We start from the raw sequence: 20,364 nt of genomic DNA, 5'->3' as shown, positions 1-20,364 counted from the left end.
GTCTCGGCCTCCCAAAGTGCTGGGATTACAGGCTTGAGCCACCGCACCCGGCAACCTTAGAGAGTTTTATAAACAGGGGCAGGAAGCATGAGGGGGTCCGTGGCCCCGCAGCTGGCTAGGGATGCAGTGATGCTCCTGAACTCGGGTTGGCCGTGGAGGTAGAGAAGGGGCAACAGTCCACAGGACTTGGATGTTTTTGGGGGTGGGAGAGGCGCAGGGGTTTCCTGGTTTCTGGCCTGGGCAGGGTGGGGTTAAGAACCCAGAAAGGAAGCAGAGCTGGCTGAGGTTTGGCCACATAGTGTGCAGAGGACATGGGAGCAAGGTCCTGGGGCGGTGACCAGAGGGCACCTGGTGATACAGGCTGGGCTCCAGCAGGGCTGGGCCATGGTTGCAGGGCCTCGGAGTTGAAGTGGGTATGAGCAGGGTCCTGCAGGGACGGCGATCCTGCCCTTCTAAGAGAGAGGGAAAGAGGAAGGGGGCCTGATGGGCAACCAGGGGGCTCTCAGACCTCGGGACTGCAGTGTTCTTTTCCCTCTGCTCACAGCATCCACAACGGGGTGATTGCCGTCTTCCAGCGCAAGGGGCTGCCCGACCAGGAGCTCTTCAGCCTCAATGAGGGTGTCCGGTGAGTGTCTGTCCCACCTTGGGCCAGGGTCCTCGAGTGGCAGGGAAGGCTAGGCCCAGAGTCGGAGGCCCCAGCCAGGCCTCTGACCCATCAGCCACGCCTGGGCTTCCTCCCCCAGAGGCCATCTGTCCACAGGAGAGTGAGGTCCAAGTTAGCAGTGGCCACGGGGCCAGGACCTCCACAAACCACTTCAGGCCTGGTGGCCCTGCGCCCCCAACCCCCACAGAGAAAGGTCTTCAAGGGGAAACGGGGTGGGACTTGGACGGCTGCTGGAGATGACGCCGACGGTCCCCACTGGTGCTGAGCATCACGAAGGATATTTATTCTGTTAAAGAGGAAGGACCCACCTGCCTAATGATGGGAGTGTCATTCCCGGAAAAGCAATTCCAGCCCTGCCAGACGCCCCTCGTTTCCTGTGAATAGCTGGGAAATGAGGATTGCGAAGCAGCAGGCTGGACGCACACCCACTGAGCTGCTGCCCTGAGCCAGGTGGCAGGAGCTTCAAGGGAGTCCAGGGTTGCCATTTGTAGTGGAGGAGGCCAAAGCTCAGAGAGGTCAAGAGACTCGCCCCGGATCACACAGCTGCTCCAAGGAGGCGGTTCCCAGCTCTGTGCTGTTTCCTTTGGCCCTGACCCTGTTACCTTGTCCCTGTGTCAAAAGAATACTGGCAAAATAGGCAGTCATCCTTCCCCTTGTTTTTTTTTTTTTTTTTGAGACGGAGTCTGGCTCTGTTCCCCTGGCTGGAGGGCAGTGGCGCGATCTCGGCTCACTGCAAGCTCCACCTCCCGGGTTCACGCCATTCTCCTGCCTCAGCCTCCCGAGTAGCTGGGACTACAGGCGCCCACAACCGCGCCCGGCTAATTTTTTGTATTTTTAGTAGAGACGGGGTTTCACCGTGGTCTCGATCTCCTGACCTTGTGATCCGCCTGCCTCGGCCTCCCAAAGTGCTGGGATTACAGGCGTGAGCCACCGCGCCCGGCGCTTCCCCTTGTTATTCAGGAGAAGAGTCAGTGGACCGGCCAGACTTTCATACGCAGGCACCCCCCTCCACCCTGTGTGGCAACACTGAAGGGGCCCTGACGTGGGTAAACTGAGGCCCAATACATGCCACTTGTTTAGGGTGTCCTGCTTTTCTCTGGCTCATCTGGCCCACCCCTGGGTGGGGCTCCAGGAGCTCATTTTCCCGATGAGCCTCTGCTTCAGGAAACAGGAGCCTAAAGGATCTGCCGGGAGATTTGGTTTGGTTCTTGAGAGAGGGTCCTGCTCTTGCCCAGGCTGGAGTGTGGTGGTGCAATCTCAGCTCACTGCAGCCTCTGCCTTCTGAACAGAAGCAACCCTCACACCTCAGTGTCCTGAGTGGCTGAGACCACAGGTGTGTACCACTACACCCGGCTGATTTTTTATTTTTTGCAGAGATGGGAGTCTTACTACCCAGGCTGATCTCGAACTCCTGGGCTCAAGCCATCCTCCCGCCTCCGGCCTCTCAAAGTGTTAGAATTACAGATGTGAGCCACCATGCCGGCCAGCGGGGTATTTAAACAACAACAAAAGGAGTTACTTTTAAATTCACGAGTCCAGCGGCAGGCACAGTCCCTGGCTTTGGACACCCCTCTCCCCTGCCCGTCCTTGGCATGAACAGCGTTGGTAATTGGCTATTCTTGCTGCTGCCTCTCCACAGGGCTGATGCAGAGCACACGGCCTCCCCAGGAGTGTGTGCTGGGGGTGGGTGCACGGAGAAGCTGCCCTGGGCCCCGGGCTCCCCTCGCCAGCCCCAGGATTCTACCCAAGAAATGGGTAAAAATCAGGGGCTGTGTTAGACTTTGAGCCCCTGGGCAGTTAGGTTATTTGGAGCAACTTCTTTTTAGCCAGTTGAGAATTAAGTGCTGGAAGGTTTAAGGAATAAGAGCAGAGTCTTTTTACTGAAGCCTTGCTCTGTGCTGGCCTTAGACCAGGAGTTTTCCACGCTAAACCCGTCCGTGGCCTGGAGCAGTGGCTCATGCCTGTAATCTCAGCACTTTGGGAAGCCAAGGTCGGGGGATCGCCAGAGGCCAGGAGTTTGAGACCAACATGACAAGACCCCTTCTCTATTAATATGTGTTAACGTTTTTTAAAAGTAAGTTTAAAAAACACTCATCCACTCTTCACTGCAGCCCTGAGGAGTGGATGCCTTGTTATCTCCATTTTACCGGCGAGGGAGACTGAGGCACAGCGGTTGACGTAGGTTGCTGAGGTCACAGGGCTAATAATGAACAGAGCTGGAGCTCAAGCCCCTGCCTTCAGGGTCACTGGGTTGTTCAGCCCCCTGCCTTACCCCGGCCCTTCTGGACGGCGTGGCCACGTTAAATTCAATGACACTAGCCTGGGCACAGTGGCTCACCCTGTAATCCCAGCACTTTGGGAGGCCAAGGCAGGGGGATTGCTTGTGTTCCGGAGTTCAAGACCAACCTGGGCAACATGGTGAAACCCTGTCTCTACCAAAAATACAAAAAATTAGCTGGGCGTGGTGGCGGGTGCCTGTAGTACCAGCTACTTGGGAGATTGAGGCATGAGAATCGTGTGAGCCCGGAGGCGGAGGTTGCTGTGAGCCAAGACTATGTCACTGCATTTCAGCCTGGGTAACAGAGTAAGACCCCGTCTCAAAAAAAAAAAATGACTTTAATGATACATTAAATCCATAATTGGTCACTAGCTTTGATCCCATGAGAGAGTCTGTTACTAGAGACATTGATTTCACCAGCATCCAAATGGTCCCCCTTGATTTTTTTTTTTTTTAAGACGTAGTTTCACTCTTGTTTCCCAGGCTGGAGTGCAGTGGTGTGACCTCATCTCACTGCAGCCTCCGCCTCCCGGGTTCAAGTGATTCTCCTGCCTCAGCCTCCAAGTAGCTGGGATTACAGGCACACATCACCACGCCTGTCCAATCCTTGTATTTTTAGTAGAGATGGGGTTTCACCACGTTGGCCAGGCTGGTCTCGAACTCCTGACCTCAGGTGGTCCACCCACCTCGGCCTCCCAAAGTGCTGGGATTCCAGGTGTGAGCCACCATGCCCGGTATCCAGGAGATTTTCATTACCCCAGCCAGAAAGCTTTAGCAGCCCCTCCTCATACCCTTTCCCCAACCCTGGCAGTGACCACAGACAGCTTTCTGTCTGTGGATGTGCCTGTTCTGGACATTCCGTTATCAATGGAAGTACAGCGGGTGGCCCTTCATGCCTGGCTTCTCTCCCTCAGTGCAGTGCTCTTGAGGTCCACTCAGGGAGGAGCACGTACCCCTGCTTCGCTTTTACCACTGCTTCGCTATTTTATTTATTTATTTATTTATTTATTTTTTGAGATGGAGTTTCACTTTTGTCACCCAGGCTAGAGTGCAATGGCATGATCTCGGCTCACTGCAACCTCCGCCTCCCGTGTTCAAGGGATTCTCCTGCCTCGGCTTCCCGAGTAGCTGGGATTACAGGAATGTGCCACGACGCCCGGCTAATTTTGTATTTTTAGTAGAGACGGGGTTTCACCATGTTGGTCAGGCTGATCTTGAACTCCCGACCTCAGGTAATCCACCCGCCTCGGCCTCCCAAAGTGCTGGGATTACAGGCGTGAGCCATTGCATCCGGCCTGCCTGCTTTGCTGCTTTTCGTGCCAGGTCATATTCCATTGTGTGTATGGAAAGCACGCCGTATGCGCACCCAGTCCTCGGCTGATGGACGTGGTTCTTTCTACCTTTTGGCTGTGATGAATAACGCTGCTGTGAACATCTGTGTGCAAGAATTTGTGTGAACGCATGTTTTCATCTTTTTTTTTTTTTTTGAGAGTGAGCCTTGATCGGTCACCCAGACTGGAGTTCAGTGGGGCAATCTGGGCTCACTGCAACCTCTGCCTCCCGGGTTCAAGCGATTCTTGTGCCTCAGCCTCCTGAGTACCTGGGATTACAGGCGTGCACGACCATGCCTGGCTAATTTTTATATTTTTAGTAGAGACGGGGTTTCACCGAGTTGGCCAGGCTGGCCTTGAACTCCTGATATGAAGTGATCTGCCCGCCTCAGCCTCCCAAAGTGCTGGGGTTACGGGCCTGAGCCGCCGCACCTGGCCTCATTTCTCTTAGGTTCGTATACCTAGCAGTGGAATTTCTGGGTCCCCTGATAACTCTGTGGTTATCTTTTTGAGGTACTCTCGCCTTTCCCACAGTGGCTGTACCATTCCGCTGTCCCACTTAGCAGCGTATAAGCAGGGCAGAAGAGTTCAGTTTGTCCACATCCTCACCAACACTTATTAACTTCCAGGGCTTTCATTCCGAGAAGTGGCGTCTGTTTGTGGTTTTGATTTGCATTTCCCTGATGACTGATGATGTTGAGCACCTTTTCAGGTGTTTATTGGCCATTTAGGTTTCTTCTTTGGAGAATTGTCTGTTCCCATCACTTGCCCATTTTTCAGTTGGGTTATTTGTCCTTGTATTATTGAGCTATGGGAGTTCTTTATATATTGTGGATCCAGACTCGGTTAGATACTGGTTTGCAAATCTTTCCTCCCATTCTGTGAGCTGTCATTTCACTTCCTTTCTGTGTCCTTTGAAACACAAAAAGTTTTAATTTGTATCATGTCCGGTTGTCTAGCTATTTTCTTGATCCCTTCCTTTGATCACCTTTCTTCCTCCTGAGGTACAGAGACGGACACACTTTGCGTAATCATTTTTACAGGTAAAGAAAAAGATTTTTCTTTTTTTTTTTTAACAGACTAGGTCTCGACCTGTTGCCCAGGCCGAAGAGCAGTGGCGTGAACATAGCTCCATAGCTCACTGCCACCTGCAACTCATGGGCTCAAGTGATCCTACCACCTCAGCCTCCTGAGTAGCTGGGACTAAAGGCGTCCAGCACCAAGCCCAGCTAATTTTTTTTTATTTTTTCTAGAGATGAGCTCTTGCTCTGTTGCCCAAGCTGGTCTCAAATTCCTGGGCTCAAGCGATCCTCCTGCCTCAGTGTTGGGATTATAGGCGGGAGCCACTGCACCTGGCTGAGAAAACAAGAAAAAAATCTTAACGAATAAGTCACTCTCCATCCAGAGGACTGTGGATTTAAGGACCCAAACCTCTTTTTATCTTGATGGCTTTGCATGACATTATCCCTGACCCACCCTCTTAGACAGAGTCTGAGGCCCCGGGCGCCCTCGTTGTGCTCAGCCATGAAGTCCATTTCCCCTGTGCTTAGTGGCCTGGGCTGCTATGTGCTGCCTATGCTGTCCCTGCAGAATACAGCCAGGGTGTCTGTCTGGGGCAGCCTCTCTTCCGGCATCCCATGTGGCTCATACTGGTCTGCCTTTGACCAAGAGAAGCGTGCAACTGAGTCCTCCGGGTAGCACAGGAGCTCGGGCCACCTGCTCCCTGCAAGGCCTCTCCTGCTGGCTCCTGGCCAAGTCGCAGATGATCTGTCCCTGCCCAGCTCCAGCACCAGGTCCTGCTGGCCTAGCTGCTCCCAGGAAGCAGCAAACCCCCTGGACGGGGTGTCCCAGCCTCTGCTTTCTGACCCTGCAAACCCTTCCCACAGCCGTCTCTCTTGAGGCTGACATCCCAGGTACACCCAGGCTGTCCCCTCTGTAGCCTGCTAGCCCCTAGGGCCTGGGATTTACTGCAGCTTTATCCCCTGGGCTCCCCTCCTGTGATCCGAGGACACCCACACCCCCACTTCTCCCTCCCTGGCATGGTGTCCTCTATTCCTAGCATGCATGGGGCTGGCTTGGGGTTCCCCTCAGGGTGTGGTGCCCTCCCACTGTCAGGGATCCCGTGCTCAGCTCAGCTCAGGCCAGGTGGCCATGCCCGCAGCCTGTCAGCAGCAGGTCTCACGTGCAGGCCAGAGGTGCTGGTTAGATTTAAGCTACTTGACTTTTTTTTTTTTTTTTTTTTTTTTTTTTTTTTGAGACGGAGTCTCGCTCTGCCGCCCAGGCTGGAGTGCAGTGGCCGGATCTCAGCTCACTGCAGGCTCCGCCTCCCGGGTTCACGCAATTCTCCTGTCTCAGCCTCCCCAGTAGCTGGGACTACAGGCGCCCGCCACCTCGCCCGGCTAGCTTTTTGTATTTTTTAGTAGAGACGGGGTTTCACCGTGTTAGCCAGGATGGTCTCGATCTCCTGACCTCGTGATCCGCCCGCCTCGGCCTCCCAAAGTGCTGGGATTACAGGCTTGAGCCACCGCGCCCGGCCAAAGCTACTTGACTTTGAAGTTTCCCACAATCCCAGACCGGGCAGGCTCTCTTCTGGTGTCCCGTAGAAAGGATGCCTGTTATTCATCTGCAGGACTAGGGCTCCAACCTTGGGTTCCCTGGTCCAGCCTTTGACTTCATCAGTGCCTTCCCAGAGCCTCAGTCTCCCCATCTCTGTAATGAACATGGTTCCCATCTCATAGGGCTTTTGCATGGTTGGAATTGGTGTACGAACTCTCCCCTGCCTGGAAGGGGTCTCACAGGTCAGGAATGAGGGGATCCCAGGTGCTGGCGGCTGCCAGGTGGAAGTCGCCCATCCATTTAGCATTCATTGTGAGCACCCACTACCTGCAGGCTTGAGAGGTGGACGAGACCTTTGGCAGCATTCCTGGCCAGAGGCAGTGGGGCCCGAACTGGCCACTCATCCTCAGCCTGTGGTCAGTTCAGATCTGAGGCCGTGTCTGTGCTCTTACTGGGGTCTGGGAGAGTTGGTGGGCACAGTGCAAATGGGGGGATGCTCAGCCATGGTGCCCCTCCCCCCTGCCCAGAAAAGGAGTGCACACAGTTCATTCACTTCATTCAGTGTGAGCTGCTGGGTGAGAGGAAATGTCGGAGGAGGCGAGGGGAGCCCGAGAGGTGGCCAGTGAGTTGGAGCCACCCCAGGTAGGACTTCGTTAGAGCCGCTCTGGGATTTGAGCTGAGGGGCCATGTGGTCCTGAAGGAGACATTCATTCCTTCCTTCGTTCCTTCGTCAGCATTCATGCCCGTACTCATCCCGGGCAGGGAGAGGACCAGGAGGGCTTTTCTGGGCTCCAGCTGCTCCTGGTCCCAGTTGACCCCCGGGACCCTCTGTTACTGGTGGAGGGTGTCCAGGTTCTGGGCGCCTTGAACAAAGAATTGGACAAAACACACAAAGCAAGGAAAGAATTAAGCAACAAAAGCAGAGATTTATTGAAAATGAAAGCACACTCCCTACGGTGGAAGCAGGCAAGCAGCTCAAGCGCCTGGTTACAGAATTTTCTGGGGTTTAAGTACCCTCTAGAGGTTTCCCATTGGTTACTTGGTGTACACCCTATGTAAATAAAGTACTGGCCCACAGTCAGTCCGATTGGCTGTGGAAAGCGACCAATTAGCAGCTGAAGTGAAGCACCCTATGCAAATGTCCAATTGGTTGTGGATAGTGATCAGTCAGAAGCTGAGGTTACAAAGTTACACTCCTATGCAGTTGAAGACTTGGCCCAACCAGTTGTGGTAGGGGTGCTTGCAGTTTTTCATCTGCCGTGCAGAAATGAGAGGGGTTGCAAAGGAATTAGCCTCTGGTCCTTTTGTTACTTGGGCATGGAATGCTGGGGTGTTCCTTTGGATTTAGTTCTAGGAAGTCAGTGTAAATTGGCCTTAGGTTCCCTGCCTCCAGACCCTACTCTCCTGCCTCACCTCCTGCTCTGTGTTCACGTGGATCTCAGGCCACAGACAACGGTGCAGAGGCCCATACAGGGGAAGGGTCTCTTCCAGAGTCACATGGCGTGCTAGCAAGCCCTGGGGCCTGCCCTCCAGCCCAGACTTGCTGAGCAGACACCCTCGGGCTCAGCTTTGTGCCTTTTGTGAAGACCCTCCCTTCTCACCTGGTGCCCTGCTCTCTGGCATCACCCAAAGTGGCCCTGCAAGTAATGCCTGCGGTAACTGAGACAGATGCTGCGTGGACATGGGGATCACTCCATGAGGCTGAGGTCACAGCTTGGTCCTTGGGGGACCAGAGGACAGGTCCTGTGGTCAGTGGGAGAAGGTTGAGGGGACTGCTGGGGTGGGGGCTGCCTGCCAAGGGTCACTCGGGGCACCACTGTCTGTGATCACAGGGTGAACCTCGGCCTTGTTAAGGCCACTGCGCTGATTTCACAGTTGTGCAAGGGAGGATGTTGGGCCTCAAAGCCAGTCCTGCTACCAAGAGAAGCTGCTGGCAGGCACAGGGCCAGACTCCAGGGCTGGCACCACTCAGCTGCTCTGTTAGCCTGAACCTCAGCTTCCCCATCCATAAAATGGGGACACTAACATCACCTGTCAGGTGGCTGTGAACAGAGGCCTGTGACTGGCCCGCCTCAGCACTGCCCACGGAGTTGTGCAGGAGCATTAGTATTTTGCCCTGTGCTTCCATGCACCTGCAGTACTGCGCCGAGCCCCGAGCTCTGGTGATGACCAGGTGCAGGAGCCACCTCCATCCCAGCACCTGAGTGCTGATTACCTCAGTCCAGGCCACCTCTCTGGGCTTCCCTTAGCTCCCAGATCCCAGACCCCATGGCATGGTCGGGGAAGCCAGCCCTGAACTGGGGTCTAGCTTACAGCGTCTCCAGGAATATAAAGTACAACCACCCCAAAAGGGCCTCTGAGGACTAGAGCACGCACTCACTGTGTATGGGGGAAGCTATGGTTATTGTACCTCCACTAGCCCCCACAGATCCAGGGTTAAGAGAGCTGACCGGAGCAGGAACAGTAGACTTTGTCACCCTCCGACTCCTGGTGGCCAGGGGCACAGTGAAAAGGGTAGGCAGCTTGCAGGAAGCAAGCCTTATTTGGGCTTTTTCCCCCAGCACGTTGCTTTTGAAAACTTCAGCCAGTCCTCTCTTTGAACCACAGTGCAGGGCTCCCAAAATGACTACACGTTGAAACTGTGTGATCTTAGTAAACCACGGGGAAAATGACAATTGTTCCATAATCTTTACAAACTTTTTTTTTTTTTGAGACGGAGACTCGCTCTGTCACTCAGGTTGGAGTGCAGTGATGCGGTCCTGGCTCACTGCAACCTCCGCCTGCCCAGTTCAAGCGATTCTCCTGTCTCAGACTCCTGAGTAGCTGGGATTACAGGCGCACACCACCATGCCCGGCTGATTTTTGCATTTTTAGTAGAGACGGGGTTTCACCATGTTGGTCAGGCTGGTTTCGAACTCTGGACCTCAGGTGGTCTGCTCATCTCGGCCTCCCAAAGTGCTGGGATTACAGGCATGAGCTATTACACCCGGCCGAAACTTGTCAGAACGTTGAAAGCTGTTTTACTATTGGTTATAAACGTAACCAACATGTTTTAATGTTTGGTTGTAACCATATAAAGAAATGAAAAAGATTGTACAATAAAATTAATATTTAGTGCACTATAATTTAAAACATTGGGGCCAGGCGCATTGGCTCATGCCTGTAATCCCAGCACTTTGGGAGGCCAAGGCAGATGGATTACCTCGGGTCAGGAGTTCAAGACCAGCCTGTCTAATATGGTGAAACCCCTTCTCTACTAAAAATACAAAAATTAGCCAGGCGTGATGGTATGTGCCTGTAATCGCAGCTACTGGGGAGGCTGAGGCAGGAGAATCACTTGAACCTGGGAGGTGGAGGTTGCAGTGAGCAGAGATTGCACCACTGTACTGCAGCCTGGGCGACAGTGTGAGACTCCATCTCCAAAAATATAAATAAAAAATAAGCCAGGCGGCCGGGCGCGGTGGCTCACGCCTGTAATCCCAGCACTTTGGGAGGCCGAGACGGGCGGATCACGAGGTCAGGAGATCGAGACCATCCTGGCTAGCACGGTGAAACCCCATCTCTACTAAAAAAATACAAAAAACTAGCCGGGCGAGGTGGCGGGCGCCTGTAGTCCCAGCTACTCGGGAGGCTGAGGCAGGAGAATGGCATAAACCTGGGAGGCGGAGCTTGCAGTGAGCTGAGATCCGGCAACTGCACTCCAGCCTGGGCGACAGAGCGAGACTCCGTCTCAAAAAAAAAAAAAAAAAAAAAAATAAGCCAGGCATGGTGGCTCATGCCTGTCATCCCAGCACTTTGGGAGGCCAAGGCAGGCAGATCACCTGAGGTCGGGAGTTCGAGACCAGCCTGGCCAACATGGAGAAACCCTGTCTGTACTAAAAAAATACAAAATTAGCCATGCATGGTGGTGCATGCCTGTAATCCCAGCTACTTGGGAGGTTGAGGCAGGAGAATCACTTGAACCTGGGAGGCAGAGGTTGTGGTGAGCCGAGATCGTACCATTGCACTCCAGCCTGGGCAAAAAGAGCAAAACTCTGTAAAAAATAAAAATAAATAAAAAATAGTGGGAACATAGTAGTTTGAGCAGTGTTTACCTGTTCAGAACATGATCAGTTTTCGTTGATTTGCTGCACTTTTATCTGTGTTGGCCAGTTGCTCTTTCTTGTATCCATTTTTACAGAACGCCACATGGGTTTCACACTGGGAGACAAGGAGGCAGCACAGGTCACACCTTTGCTGTCTGTGCATGAACTGCTGACAGATACTCAGGGACCAATCACAGACTGACTTTGAAAGAAGTGTTGCAATTGGTCAGTGATCGTTGTACACATCTGTTACCTACATTTTGATTTGTGGACTGGAGAGCAGCCACAGAGCTTGTACTTTATGCAGTTACTCAGTTAATGTGCCAAGAACCGAAATTTGAACCATGTGGTTGGGTGACTGCTGTTACTTAACTTAACCAGGATAACTGAAACTTGTATGTATCAGAACCATGCAAAGTGAGAACTGCCTGTAATTCAGGACTGATTAGAAAGTTTCCTAGGCCGGGTGCGGTGGCTCATACCTGTAATCCCTTCACTTTGGGAGGCCAAGGCGGGTGGATCCCTTGAGGTCAGGAGTTCGAGACCAGCCTGGCCAACATGATGAAACCCCGTCTCTACTAAAAATACAAAAATTAGCTGGCCCTGTTGGTGGTGCAGGCCTGTAGTCCCAGCTACTTGGGAGGCTGAGGTGGGAGAATCGCTTGAACCTGGGAGGTGGAGGTTGCAGTGAGTCAAGATCACACCACTGCACTCCAGCCTGGGGGACAGAGTGAGACTCTGTCTCCAAAAAAAAAAAAAGTTTTCCTAATGGGAATAGCAACCTAAAAAGTAAGATTTCTGATGTATTTGGTTCAGAAGACTGTTGGCAGGTCGTCTCTTGGGCCTCAGCGCTGACAGTGCCTATGTGCTTTCAGCCTGGCTGGTGTGGAATGTGACGTTCCTATTCTCTCAGGCCCTGGAGGTGTGTAGGGAGGGAAGGAGGAATTGTCAGCGTTGAGTGCCAAGGACGAGGTTCAGATCTCAGCTCTGGCGTGTCCCACGTGGCCCTGGTCTGGTGTCTTGACCTCTGCGAGCCTCTCTTGCCTCCCTTGTAATAAAAGGGGAGCCCCGGTGACTGCCTGCAGCTGGGTTGGTGAAGACTGAATGAGCTTCTCTGGAGTAGAGAGGAAACACTTGGGAAGAAGCTCTGCACGGGGAGAGAGGAGGAGCCCGTGGCATCCGGGATTTGGGCAGGTAGAAGGCAGGAGCAAACCAAGCGGTGCAGGCCCAGCCCTGCCGGGGGTCTCTCCAGAAGGTGTAAGACGCAGAGGCCACTGTCTTCCCTCTGAGGACCCCTTGGCCTCTTCTACTGTGACATGAGCACAGGGATCTAGTTGAAGAGCCGCCACCGTGGACCGTGGAGGCCCCAGACGTGAGGCCGACCCAGCCCCTGCCGGTCTGGATGGGTGGGACTTGTCCACTCCCCATGTTTTTGGACTAAGCATGCTGGTCTCCTGCTGCCCAGGAGGCCCCACCCCTGTCCCTGGGTCCCCCACGCCAGTGCCGTGTGGTCTGGGACTCACTCTTGTCTCCCCTCCCACCCACAGGCAGCTGCTGAAGACGGAGCTGGGGTCCTTCTTCACGGAGTACCTGCAGGTGGGTCTTGCTCCAGCCGGGCTGGGCCTGCCTCATGAGAAAGCACAGGGGCTCAGCTGCCCCCGGGGGTGTGGGGCACCTGCTCCTCCACAGTCTGCCTGCGGTTCCAAGAACCTGCCTCCTTCCTTATCTAGCCACGTGGATTGTTGTGGAGATTTTTTGTTTGTTTTGTTTTGTTTTTTTTTGAGACGGAGTCTCACTCTGTCGCCCAGGCTGGAGTGCAGTGGCCGGATCTCAGCTCACTGCAAGCTCCGCCTCCCGGGTTCACGCCATTCTCCTGCCTCAGCCTCCCGAGTAGCTGGGACTACAGGCGCCCGCCACCTCGCCCGGCTAGTTTTTTTTTGTATTTTTTAGTAGAGACGGGGTTTCACTATGTTAGCCAGGATGGTCTTGACCTCCTGACCTCGTGATTCGCCCGTCTCGGCCTCCCAAAGTGCTGGGATTACAGGCTTGAGCCACCGTGCCCGGCCTGTTGTGGAGATTAAATGATAAAAGGAGGCTAATTCTTTTTTGAGGCAGTGTCCCTCTGTCGCCCAGGCTGGAGTGCAATGGCATGATCTCAGCTCACCGCAACCTCTGCCTCCGGGTTCAAGCGATTCTCACACCTTAGTCTCCTGAGTAGCTGGGGATTACAGGCGCCCACCACCACGCCTGGCTAATTTTTGTTCTTTTGTCTTTTGGTGGTGGTGGTGGTTGTTGAGACAGAGTCTTGCTCTGTTGTCCAGGCCAGAGTGCAGTGGCACAATCTCAGCTCACTGCAACCTCTGCCTCCCGGGTTCAAGCAATTCCCCTGTCTCAGCCTCCCCGGGAGCTGGGATTACAGTTACCTGCCATCATGCCCGGCTAATTTTTGTATTTTTATAGAGACACGGTTTCACCATGTTGGCTAGGCTGGTCTCGAACTCCTGACCTCAAGGTGATCTGCCCATCTTAGCTTCCCAAAGTACTGGGATTACAGGAGAGCCATTGCACCCGGCCAAGACGTGGTCAATTCTTAGCGCTGTGCCTGGCACGTGATCAACTCCAAGTGTTGTCATTTTCTCCCTCCCTTCAAACTCCTGGGATGTCCGCAGAGGTGTGGGGTGTGCATGGCCCCACTGAGCTGCACAGTGGCGATGGTGGCTGTGCCATTAGCATCACCCAGTGTCTGTCCCAGGTACTGCAGCATTTCACCTTTGCTGCACCTTCTCTGGCCAATAGGCCTGCACCGAGGATGCACACGTGTGCGATATGGTGGAACTTGCCGCTTAGAGAGGTGAAACGACCTGCCTGAGGTCACACAGGGAGGGAGGGCAGCCAGCGAGGCCTGGCCTGGTGCCCCTGTAGCTTCCAGGGCTGCTGCAGTGCCCAGGGCCCTGCTCAGCGCAGGGGCGTCTCATGCAGGCTGGGAGCGAGGCACCAACCTTGCCAAGTGAGGAGAGTTGAGGATGAACCCGTCGTCCCTCGCATCATGTTGTTTTAGGAGTTTAAAAAAAAAATTGTGGCCGGGCGCGGTGGCTCAAGCCTGTAATCCCAGCACTTTGGGAGGCCAAGACGGGCGGATCACGAGGTCAGGAGATCGAGACCATCCTGGCTAACCCGGTGAAACCCCGTCTCTACTTAAAAAAAAATACAAAAAAAAAACTAGCTGGGCGAGGTGGCAGGCGCCTGTAGTCCCAGCTACTCGGGAGGCTGAGGCAGGAGAATGGCGTAAACCCGGGAGGCGGAGCTTGCAGTGAGCTGAGATCTGGCCACTGCACTCCAGCCTGGGCGACAGAGCGAGACTCCGTCTCAAAAAAAAAAAAAAAAAAATTGTTATTTAACAGCTTTATTGAGGTATAATTCACATGCCATACGATTCACCCTTTTAAAGTGTACAGTTTAATGGTTTTTACGTGTGTGTTTTGAGACAGGGTCTCACTCTGTTGCACAGGCTGCAGTACAGTGGTGTGATGATGGCTCACTGCAGCCTCAACCTCCCAGGCTCAAGAGATCCTCCCATTTCAGCCTCCTGAGTATCTGGGACCACAGGCACACACCACCTGGCTAATTTTTTAATTTTTTGTAGAGATGGGGTCTTGCTCTGTTGTCCAGAGTCTGGTCTTGAACTCTTGGGCTCAAGCGATCCTCCTGTCCTAGCCTCACAAAGTGCTGGGATTACAGGTGTAAGCCACTGCACCCAGTGAGTTTTTAGTATATTCACAAAAGTATACAACCTCACCCCATCTAATTCTGGGAGTTTTTCATCACGCCAAAAAGAAACCCTGTACCCATTGGTAATCCCTCCCCCCGCCAAGCCCTCCCCAGTATGAGGCAACCATGTGTCTCTGGATTTGCCGATTCTGTACATTTCTTCTTTTTTTTTTTTTTTTGAGACAGAGTTTTGCTCTTGTTGCCCAGGCTGGAGTGTAGTGGTATGATCTCTGCTCACCGCAGCCTCCGCCTCCCAGGTTCAAGCGATTTTCCTGCCTCAGCCTCCTGAGTAGCTGGGATTATAGGCATGTGCCACCACGCCTGGCTAATTTTGTATTTTTAGTAGGGATGGGGTTTCTCCATGTTGGTCAGGCTGGTCTCGAACTCCCGACCTCAGGTGACCTTCCCGCCTCAGCCTCCCAAAGTGCTGGGATTACAGGCGTGAGCCACCGCGCCCGGCCGATTCTGTACATTTCGTATCAGTGGCATCACACGAGCGTGTGGAGTCTTTTGTCTGGACTCTCTGTCAGCATCAGGTTCTTTCTCATTGGAGCGCAAGTCGGTGCTTCATTTCTTTGTGTGGATGGGCCACATTTTGTGGTCCATTCTTTCGTTGGCAGACACTTGGATTGCTGAGACCACACAGCATGCTTCTCAGCCAAGCGACCTCAGGCAATTCGTGCAGGGTCCCTGAGGTAGGGTGGCAGCTGACAGGCCCCGCCTTTGGTAATGAGAGCCCCCTCTTGCTGCAAAGTCCTTGCAAAGTCCTTTCGTCACTGTGGGACATGCCAGGCTTCTGCCTGCCCAGCCGAGCCCAGTGCAAGGGGCTGTAGGCCCTGCCCATTTCTCGGGATGTCCGTGTGACCACCCCCTGTCTCGTGACAACCCAGGGTTGGGTCAGTCGCCCCCTGAGAGAACCGATGCTCAGGCCCTGCAGCAGGTGGACTGTGGGGCCTCGGTGAGTCTCCTCCCTCTTTAAGCCTCAGCTGCTCCCTGGTGGATGGACTCTCGGGGGCCCTGCTGGCCAGGACACCCCAAGGCATCCACAAGGGCGGTGACACCCCCTCTGTGTTTACCTTCAGAATCAGCTGCTGACAAAAGGCATGGTGATCCTTCGGGACAAGATCCGCTTCTACGAGGGTGAGTGTGGGCCCCATGGCGGCCACTCTGGACTGTGCTGGGTGCTGGCTGGCTGCGGGGCCTCACGCTGGGGCCTCTCCGTGCGAGGTGTGGCTCTCTGGTCCGGAGGACTTGTGAAGGACCACATACAGCTTTGGGGCAGCAGGGCCGAGATCCCTACCCAGAGGGGACCCTGGGAGAGGCTCTGCCCCTCCGAACTTGCTGGAGCGGAGGAGGGCTACGAGACGTCGGGGAAAGGCCCTGCTTCCCCTCCCTGCCCACGGGGCTTTCCGGGCCTAGTGAGTTCTGTTCCCGCAGCCTGGAAGAACCCCTGTCCCGGTCTTTGCAGTCAGAGGAGAAGTGGGTTAGGGCTGAGGTCGCCGATACTCACAGAGGAGGGGACAGGGTCCAGGCCTCAGCTGAGTTTTCTCTGTCGAGGCTCCCAGCCACCCACGGGGACCTTCAGGTTCTTGTTCCTGAGTGGGAGAGCACAGTGATGAGAGGTGATTTGCCTACAGCTACCGTGCACATCGGGGCAGAGGCGGGACTCGAACCCAGGTCTGCCTGACTTTAGGGCACACACCCTTTACCCTTCTCATGGCAGAGGGCGAGGTCCCCGCTGGTTTCACTGTGCAGGATGGGCTCCCTGTGGCCGAGAGCCTCGGGCAGCAGCAGAAGCGTGTGCAACCTTGCAGGAGCGAGCTGCCCTGGGAGCGGGGTCAGCTGACGGGGGCCACTCAGTTCCCACGGATGCTGCTTTGCTCAGGCCGTGCTGAGCACCCGGCCCTGTGCTGCGATCGGGCCTGCGCTGTACCTGTGTGTTGAGCACCTGTGCACCAGGCACCGGGCGTCTGCGTCCCTCCCTGCTAGACTGTCCCGAGTGTTTCACATCTACTAACTCATTTGATTTCCACAACCCTGTGAAGAAGCCACCATTGTTAGCACTGAACATGGGGAAAGTGAGGCACGGTGTCCCTCCCAGGCTACACAGCTGCTCCGTGGCAAAGCCAGGGTGCCAAGCAGGCCACCGGCTCCCAAACCCATACTCTTCACTCTACTGCCCCAGGCTCCTCCTCCAAGCCTCCCTCTGACCCTGGGAAAAAGAGTTATTAGCCCGCTCCACAGAGGAGGACACAGGCCCAGAGGCCTGGCATGTTCAGGGGACCTTGGAGCTGCATGTCATGGTCCTTCCTCACCTCCAATGCACATGTTGGGTGGGTCCAGCCAAGACAGGAACACGAAGAGAGGCTATGAGAACCATCAGACCGTGGGGGAGACACGGGGGTTCTGGGAAGGCTTCCTGGAGGAGGCAGCGTCTAGGCTGGCAGGACAGAGCTGTGAGCATTTGGCACCTGAGGAAGATGCCCGCCCACGCCCCTTGCCTGATGTGGCACATTCCAGTAGTGCCTGTGCCTCCCACCAGGTCTGGCCCAGGGGAGCTGGGGCTCTCGGAGAAGGGAGTTTTGTGTGGCTTGAGTGGAGCTTTGTCCGGAGCAGCCTCCCAGCAGTGGTGCCTGCCCAGCAGAAGGGGCAGAGGGCAGCCCTGAGAGGCCCCACCTAGGGGCCCAGCATCCTCTTCCACCTCGCCAACCCTGCCTGGTCTCCCCAGGCCTCAGGGACAGGCACTGGGCTCTAAGCTGGGAGTCCAAGGCCCAGGCCTGCAGTTCCCACGAAGTTGCAGGCACAGGGTTTCCTCTCCGGCCTCAGCACCCCTGTCTTAGCAATGTGGGTTTGAACAGTCTCTGTCCACTTGAGTGTTCTCTCCATGTCAGGCCCAGGTGACCTCTGGGGCCCCAGAGATGGAGGAGACCCTGGCCCTGCCCTGCAGGGACTCACAGCCCAATTGGGGACACAGACACGGACCAGAGGGTGACGGTCCAGTGTGATGAATGTCAATGTGAAGGAGTGTCCTGGAGAAGAAAGGGTTCATTCTACCTTGACAGTCAGAGGGCTGCATGGAGGCAGTGGCCCTTGAGTAGGGCCTCAAAGTGTGGTCTGTTCAGGGGAATGTCTGGTCCCTTTCGGCCCCATGCAGTGGGGGCATAGCCAAGTCCACACCCTGATGGGTGGCCTCAGGGGCCTCCCCCTTCCTGCCCCCGACCCCTGCTTGAGTTCCAGTGGGAGCTGTCCCTACAGAGCCTGCAACTCTGCCGGAGGGTGGTGATGGCCTCCTGTGGGGCAGCCCCAGGACCTTGCCCCCTGCCCCTTCTCTGCCTCCAGGGAGGCCTTGGACTTCAGCCCCTGGGCAGAGCGGGTCCTGGAAGCAGAGAGCCTGGAGGAGCGGCCTTGAGGTGGAGGGCTCCCTCCCAAGGAAGGGGAGGAAGGCTGGACCGCGGCCGGGGTGGTGGTTCGATGGCCTCTGTGTGGCTTAAGGGAATCGGCTCCAGCTGCAGCCGGGCAACTCCTTGGCAACCTGAAACTTGGGACCTCTGGGCAGGAGCTCCTGGTCCTCTGCCGGGCCCTGGGATCTGCCGTCACTCGTCCACCAGGGAATCCAAACCCAGTGTGGGTTACGTTATCCATCTGTGCTGCTTTACACACTTGCCTCCATGCCTGTGCCTTGGCCGTCCCCACGCCAGATGCCCTTGACCTGGTCCACCCAGCGCATAGTTTTTCACACTGCCCTGTGCTCCTTCCTGTTCCTGGGTCTCCCGACAGGGACCGAGACAGGGTGGTTCATTTCCAGGGCCTGCACAGGGCCCTCAGCACTCAGACAAAGGAAAGACCCCGGCCTGCGCCCACAGTGAGAACCGCAGGGTGGGAGCCAGCGTGGAGCTACTGCGGGGCCGCTCGCCTGCATCAGCCCCTGCTACTGTTGGGCTGGAGTCAAGGCACGGCGCGCGCACCCCGGCCCCGTCCTGCCGGCAGCAAATGCCCAGTGCTGTTTAATCTCCACTTTCCACCTGCCCACGTGGGGACGTGTATCACACCCCTTTCATAGAGGATGCCACTGAGTCCGCCTGGAGGAACTTCCTGGGGTCGCCCCGTGCCTGCCTCTGACTAACCCTACTGCCCCACAGAGGAGCCCCACCAGCCACGAGGCTGCCCTTCCTGGCCTCTTGTCACCGTGTGGCTCCAGCCGGGGCCTGGATTCTGTTTTACAACATCTGCTTTCCGCAGTATTTCCGCCCCGTGGGCTGGAGAACAGCCTGCGCTCAGCAGAACGCGGGCCTGGCCGGTGCCCAGAGCCACCCCCCGGCTGGCCTGGGAACTGAGCCGCCTTTCTTCCTGCCGCGGCAGAGGGGAACTGAAGGGACTTTGTGTGCGGGCACGGTTTGGCGGGGCGGTGAGCATCCGCCCGTCCGGGGCATTCCTGCTGGCCCCCGTCGCCCTCGGAGCCAGGCGTGGGCTACCCGGGAGGGCAGAGGGCTGGCCACCAGGCCGGGAGCCGAAGATGGGGACCAGTACAGCTCGCCCCCAGCCCCCGGGGCTGCTCCTGGCTGGGTCCCACTCCTAGTGCCCTCGAACCTACATGAACCTGGGGGCTTCCAGGAGTAGGGGCAGGGCCCAGAGAGTGCGGAAAAGAGGCAAAGGTCCCTGTTCAGCCTCCACGTTCCCATGGAAACTTCAAAGCATTGCTGGCCGGGGCTGCAGCCTGAGAGACAGCCGGCGACGCTTTTCTCTTCACTCAGAGGCGGCCACACCAAGATCTCTCTCGCCAGTTGCTCGTCTGGCTTCCGGTGGACAGCAGAGGCCTTGGGGACACGCCCTTGGACTGTGCATCCCTGGACCCAGCAGCCCTCATCCCAGCGCCGCTCAGTCCGGGCAGAAAGGCCAAGGGTCCTACACATTGCCCTTCCCACCGGAGCTCAGAGCCAGCTTGGGTGGCTGTCCCCATCCCACAAGGGTCACTCACCCAGTGAATGGCACCGTTCCTCCCAGGGCCAGCAGAAATCCTGCAGAGCTGGTCCCGATGTCTGCTACCTATGTATCTGCTTCAGAGGCTCACCTGTCAAGATGTGTCCCCATACCACTAAGTCTGGCAAGCCCAGCTTGGATCGCCCCTCCTCCAGGAAGCCCTCCCTGCCTGACCCTCTGCACCCTCTCCTCCCTTGGACTTGGTGCTGCTATTGGAAGTGGTCTCCGTGGCTCCCCAGACCTGACCACAGGCAGCCTGAGCTGGCCTGGCCCTGGGTCCTCCGGGCGACTGACTGTGGTGCACCCTTTCCTCGGAGGCTCAGCCTCTGTCTGCTTGGTGGGGGTCAGTCACTGCTAGCCACTGCCCTTATGATCCTGCTCAGTGTCCCACTTCCCTGCCATGTGATGGATCAGTGGCTGTTTGGGGCTCAGCTGGGTCCCCAGTGCCCAGTATCAGGGCTAACATAGAGTAGGTGTTCTGTAAATGTTTGCTGGAGGGGCAGGCAGTGTGGGGGGAGGAGGGAGGAGGTTGGTGGGTAGGTGAGATCAACTGCTTAACTGGGTTATTAGGAGGATCTGATGAGACTAGGATGTGAGCTGAAACCTCTGTGCCAATCACACCTGTGTGGGTCTCACCTGTGCTGGGTGTACCTGTGTGGGTCTTGCCTGTGCAGGTCTCCCCTATGCGGGTCTCGCCTGTGCTGG

The 20,364-nt window shown here is 55.8% G+C and overlaps 2 protein-coding genes across 6 annotated transcripts in view; one reads left to right on the top strand and one right to left on the bottom strand.

Annotated features, from left to right (window-relative positions):
* Positions 1–20,364, bottom strand: part of SULT4A1 (sulfotransferase family 4A member 1) — a 996,812-nt gene that overhangs the window by 872,932 nt on the left and 103,516 nt on the right. The gene's annotated exons all lie outside the window — the stretch shown is intronic.
* PRR5 (proline rich 5) overlaps positions 1–20,364 on the top strand; it is a 71,425-nt gene that overhangs the window by 45,210 nt on the left and 5,851 nt on the right. For all 5 annotated transcript variants that reach the window (XM_050805936.1, XM_050805937.1, XM_050805935.1 and 2 more), the window contains 3 exons: positions 545–625; positions 12,462–12,510; positions 15,765–15,822. In XM_050805936.1, the coding sequence (XP_050661893.1) occupies positions 545–625; positions 12,462–12,510; positions 15,765–15,822 (188 nt within the window). The remainder of the gene's footprint in view (positions 1–544; positions 626–12,461; positions 12,511–15,764; positions 15,823–20,364) is intronic.

Source organism: Macaca thibetana, chromosome 10 (assembly GCF_024542745.1).
Source record: "Macaca thibetana thibetana isolate TM-01 chromosome 10, ASM2454274v1, whole genome shotgun sequence".
NCBI classification, from domain to species: Eukaryota; Metazoa; Chordata; class Mammalia; order Primates; family Cercopithecidae; genus Macaca; species Macaca thibetana.
This window is presented reverse-complemented; position numbering and strand designations above follow the sequence as displayed.